Genomic DNA, 5,607 nt, shown 5'->3' with positions numbered 1-5,607 from the left:
CTAACTCTACTAAGACTACAAAATTAGCTGGACATGGTGGTGCATGCCTGAAATCCCAGCTACTCGGGAGGGCTGAGACAGGAGACTTCACTTGAACCTGGGAGGCGGAGGTTGGAGTTAGCCAAGATAGCACTACTGCACACCAGCCTGGGCGACAAAGTGAAACTCCCATCTCAAAAAATAAAATAAAAAATAAAAAGAATCCTAAATCTCATTGTAAATTAAACATTTAAGAGAAAATATAGATTTTTGAAGGGAATCTGGGATTGACAATGAATTCTTACTATAGAGGTGAAAGGGGCAGCTCCCCTTGGCCCTCTGAAGGTGTGCTGAAAACTCAACTTGCAAAAGGCAGATTAACAGGAGAAAAGACCTACAAATTTATTTAACATGTAATACATGGGGGCTTTCAGAATGAGACCCAAAGATAGAGGAAACTGTCCATTTTTATGCTTAGGTTCAACAAAGTATGGACAGCCATGCAAAAGTATAATTGGATAAAAAGGCTATAATCTAATATGAACAGACTGAACGGGGAAACCCAGGAAGGCCTATCTGTTTAGTTTCTTCTTGGCCTGAGCACACATTCTTTCCTCCTGCTTATGGGGCAGGACCCTCTCTGGAATGGGTTTTATGACCTACAGTCAAATAAGGTAGGTGAAATAATTACAGCCAGTTTTTACAGATAGGACAGAGGGAAAGTTAGAGTAATATTTCTAGGTTTTATGGCTTGCTTTGGGGAAAAAAGGTTCCAGTTTCTATGACCTGCTTTGGGGAAGAGGGAATCTGGTTTCTAAGGCTAGCCTCAGGGGAGAACAGGACTGAGAGACAGGCGGCAACAGAAAGTCAGAGAAAAACTTTTGCTTCTGAGGCCTTCATTTTGGAGTTTTGTTCTTTCTTTCTTCTCTTTCTTCTCTCTCTCTCTCTCTCTCTCTTCCCTTCTTTCTTGAGACAGAGCCTTGCTCTGTCACCCAAGCTGGAGTGCAGTAGGGCAATCTCAGTTCACTCCAACCTCCACCTGAGGGTTCAAGTGATTCTCCTGCCTTACTTTCCCTAGTAGCTGGGATTACAGGCACCCACCACCATATCTGGCTAATTTTTGCATGTTTAGTAGAGACCACAGGGTTTCATCATGTTGGCCAGGCTGGTTTTGAACTCCTGGGCTCAGGGAATCCTCCTGCCTCAGCCTCCCAAAGTGCTGGGATTATAGGTGAGAGCCACTGCACCCAGCCTGAGGTTTTGTTTTCTGAGCCTCAACATCACCTATGATACTCAGCAACATAAAATACTGATCAAGTTGACTTTACCAAAATGAAAAAAAAGTATGCTCTGTGAAAGGAGCTAAGGGGGATTAAAGATAGATAAGACACAGTTGGCCAGGTGTGCCTGAGGTCAGGAGTTCGAGACCAGCCTGGACAACATGGAGAAACCCTGTCTCTACTAAAAATACAAAAATTAACTGGGTGTGGTGGTGCATGCCTGTAATCCCAGCTATTCGGGAGGCTGAGGCAGAAGAATCACTTGAACCCGGGAGGCAGAGGTTGCAGTGAGCTGAGATCACGCCATTGCACTCTAGCCTAGGGGACAAGAGCGAAACTCCGTCTAAATAAAATAAAATAAAATAAAAAGAGACAGTCATGAAAACGTTTAGGAAAATTAAAAGAATAACACAGAAAGAAAATGTCTGCAAATCAGACACTTAATAAAAAACTTGTACCCAGAATACACTAAGAACTCTTAAAACTCAACTACTAAAAAAAATAGACAACCCAACCAAAAATCGGTAAAAGATCTGAAAAGATAATCTCCAAAAAAGATATAAGAATGTAAAATATACACATGAGAAGATGCTTATCATTAGTTATTAGGAAAATATAAATTAAATTACAACAAGACACTATCAAAAACCGAAAACATCAAATGCTGGCAAAGATGTGGTGCAAGAGAAACATTCACTCATTGTTGGAGGGAATACACACTAGTACAGCCACCCTGAAAAATAATTTTGCAATTTGTTATAAACTTAAGTATATATTTACTACGTGACCCAACAGTCCCACTCTAGTTATTTACCTAAGTGAGCTGCAAACTTGCGTCCACACAAAAGCCAGTACATGAATGTTTATGGTAGCTTTTTTTATAACTATCCAACACTGGAAACAACCAAGATGTCTGATAACAGAGGAAGGGACAAATAATCATGGTACACACATAAACAGAATACTACTTAGCAATAACAAGGAACAGAATATCAATTTGTACAGCAGCATGGATGAATGTAGCTAAGCGAAAGGAGCCAGACCCAAAGGGCTACATATTACATGGTTCCGTTTATATGACATTCAGAAAAACAAGGATAGAGAACAGAGCAATGGCTGCCAGGGGCTGGTGAGAGGCACTGACTACAAGAACATTTTTTTTTTCATGGTGATGGAACTGTTTCAGATGGTACTGCACTGGCATAATACATACATGATTACATGTGTTTATCTAAACCTGTAGAGCTGTATTATACAAAGAATGAAAGGAAATATACTATACGTAAATTTTCTTTAATAAATCAACCAGGATGTCAAGAAAACCTAGGCTAGAATACAGACTGTGACAGATCAGTCTAATTGTATTACAAATGTATGATAACCTAACTGAATGATATTTAGGTAATACAGATACAGATAGACAGACACAAAAAATAATTATAGATGAGTTAGCACATACATATACATATACATACTCACATTTCCTAGCTCTGTCCACTTTCAGAGCCTGAAGCAGTGACATCACCGTAGTAATCAGCATATCCAACACCTAGTTCTTGGTTTCTAAATATCATCCTCCAATAAAAGAAACCAGAGTCCCTTGGACATAGGGTTGATTTTGGTACTGGGATAAGGCAAGTACAAGATAGAGTAACTTGTAGTGTCAGAAAGTAAGGAAGTGCCCAAACAACAAAAGGATTGGGGGAAAGGGATACAGAAGCCAACATGAAAGAGCTCCCAATGGCCACAGCTGGAATAATCTGAGCAACAAAAGTATCAATAGTATTGGCACTTTGGGAGTCAAGGTAGGAGGATTGCTTGAGGGCAGGAGTTTGAGACCAGCCTGGGCAACATAGCAAGACCCCGTCTCTTTAAAAAAAAAAAAGAAAAAAGAAAAAATTAGCTAGGCAGATGGCACGAGCTACTTGAGAGGATTGCTTGAGCCCAGCAGGTTAGGGTTGCGGCAAGCCATGACTGTATCACTGCACTCCAGCCTAGACAATGGAGCAAGACCCTGTCTCCTCTATATACAGCATTGGATTATACCCCAAAGAATAAAGTAAACATTATGTTACAAATCATTGTGTAACATACACAAATGATTGAATAAATTTTAAAATGGGATTAAACGGGGAAATCTCCATTATACAAAACAGGGAAAGAGAAAATTACCATTAGAAATCCATAGTAGCTGGTGCTGTGGCAAATATCTGTAGTCCCAGCTACTGGAAAGGCTGAAGAGAGAGGATCCCTTAAGCCCAGGAGTTCTGGGCTGTCATGTGTTATGCTGATTGGGTGTCTACACTAAGTTTGACATCAATATGGTAATCTCCCAGGAGCAGGGAGGGGACCACCAGGTTGCCTAAGGAGGGGTGAACCGGCAGAAGTAGGAAATTAAGGATATCAAAAATCCCATGCTGATCAGTAGTGGGACTACAACTGTGAATAGCCACCGTACTCCAGCCTGAGCAAGAGGAAGACTCTGGCTCTTTTAAAAAAAAAAAAAAAAAAAATTGCACAGTAATAATTGAGGCAGGTGAGAGAAAGCAAAATTCATTAGTGAAATGCTAAAATGAGTGAGTAATTTTTTTTTTTTGAGACGAGTCTCACTCTGTCACCCAGGTTGGAATGCAGTGGCGTGATACTGGCTCTCTGAAACCTCTGCCCTCCACCCCGGGTTCAAGCTATTCTCCTGCCTCAGCCTCCCAAGTAGCTGGGATTACAGGTGCCTGCCACCACGTCCAGTTAATTTTTGTATTTTTAGTAGAGATGGGGTTTCACCATCCTGGCCAGGCTGGTCTTGAACTTCTGCCCTGGTGATCCACGCGCCTTGGCCTCCCAAAGTGCTGGGATTATAGGTGTGAGCCACTGTACCCGGCTGTGAGTAATTTTTTAAGAAGAAACAGAATGGTAGACTAACTTCAAAGTATCTCCCAAAGAATATTTATTAATTACTGTGGTGATGTGAACATAAGCCCACAAATCATTTGGTACACCTCATTGCAGGAGGCAGAGTTTAATTCCCTTTTTTTCCTACATTTTTAAGAGACAGGGTCTTGCTCTGTCACCCAGTCTGGACTACAAAGGTGTGATCATAGCTCACTGTAACCTTGAAGCCCTGGACTCAAGTGAACCTCCCATCTCAGCCTCCAGAGTAGGTGGGACTACAGGCAAGCGCAACCACACCCTGGTAATAATTTTACTTTGTTTGTAGAAACAAGGTCTATGTTAGCCAGGCTGGTCTCAAACTCCTGGCCTCAAGTAATCTTCCTGCTTCAGCCTCCCAAAGTGCTGAAATTACAGGTGTAAGCCACTGCATCCAGCTTCTCTTTCTTTTGAAAGTAGGCTAGAGTTAAGTGAATCACTCCTAATAAACATACCATGAAAAGGAAAAAATAACTTTACAGAGGAAGAACCTCGTAGACATCCCTCTATTACAGACTCAATGTTTATGTCCCCCCAAAACTATGCTGAGGCCCAATTTGATGGTGTTAGGAGGTGGGGCCTTTGGGAGGTAATCAGGTTTACATTAGGTCATGAAGGCAGGACCACCATGAGAGGAGTGCCCTTATAAAAAGAAGAGAGAGATCTCTCTATGTGCACATACCAAGAAAAGGCCATGTGAGCACACAGTGACAAGGTGCATAGAGGGCCCTCACTAGAATATGACCATACTGACACTCTGATCTCAAACTTCCAGCCTCCAGAATTGTTGTAAAAATAAATGTCTGGGCGCAGTGGCTCATGCCTGTAATCCCAGCAACTCGGGAGGCCAAGGCAGGCAGATTGCTTGGATCCAGGAGTTTAAGACTAGCTTGGGCAACATGGTGAAACCCTGTCTCTCCAAAAAAAAAAAAGAAAAATTAGCCAGGCATGGTGGCATATGCCTGTAGTCCCAGCTACTTGGGAGGCTGAGGTGGGAGGACTGCTTGAGCCTGGGAGGTCAAGGCTTCAGTGAACCATGATTGAGCCACTATACTCCAACCCAGGTGACAGTGAGACACTGCCTCAAAGAAAGAAAAGAAATATCTGTTGTTTAAGCCTCAGTCAATGGTGTTTCAATATAGCAGCCTGAGCTAAGACAACCCTCTTAACCAAGTCAAGTGACCAAGGTTAACATGATCAGTAATAAAACAAGCTGGTACCATGCAAACCCTGAAATGACTCAGTAAGAAGCATACTTCACCATTGTGGTATTCTTATGAAAAATTCATACACACAATCTAATAATGAGAAAGCATCAGCAAACTCAAAGTGAGGAACTGTCTACAAAATACCTAATCAGTACTCTTCAAAAGCGAGGAAGTCATTAAAAAAAAAAAAAAAAAAAAAAGACAAGACTAAAAAA

At 41.6% G+C, this 5,607-nt stretch overlaps 1 protein-coding gene across 1 annotated transcript in view; it reads right to left on the bottom strand.

Moving 5' to 3' along the window:
* SEC24B (SEC24 family member B) overlaps positions 1–5,094 on the bottom strand; it is a 95,059-nt gene extending 89,965 nt beyond the window's left edge. Inside the window, exon 1 of the mRNA XM_011973263.1 lies at positions 4,867–5,094. Within this exon, the coding sequence (XP_011828653.1) occupies positions 4,867–5,005 (139 nt within the window). The 5' untranslated portion in view covers positions 5,006–5,094. The remainder of the gene's footprint in view (positions 1–4,866) is intronic.
* Positions 5,095–5,607: the final 513 nt, after the last annotated feature.

The sequence above is a fragment of the Mandrillus leucophaeus genome, unplaced genomic scaffold, assembly GCF_000951045.1.
Source record: "Mandrillus leucophaeus isolate KB7577 unplaced genomic scaffold, Mleu.le_1.0 Scaffold1361, whole genome shotgun sequence".
NCBI classification, from domain to species: domain Eukaryota; kingdom Metazoa; phylum Chordata; class Mammalia; order Primates; family Cercopithecidae; genus Mandrillus; species Mandrillus leucophaeus.
The sequence above is the reverse complement of the archived record's forward strand: the minus strand, read 5'-3'. Positions and strand labels throughout refer to the sequence as shown.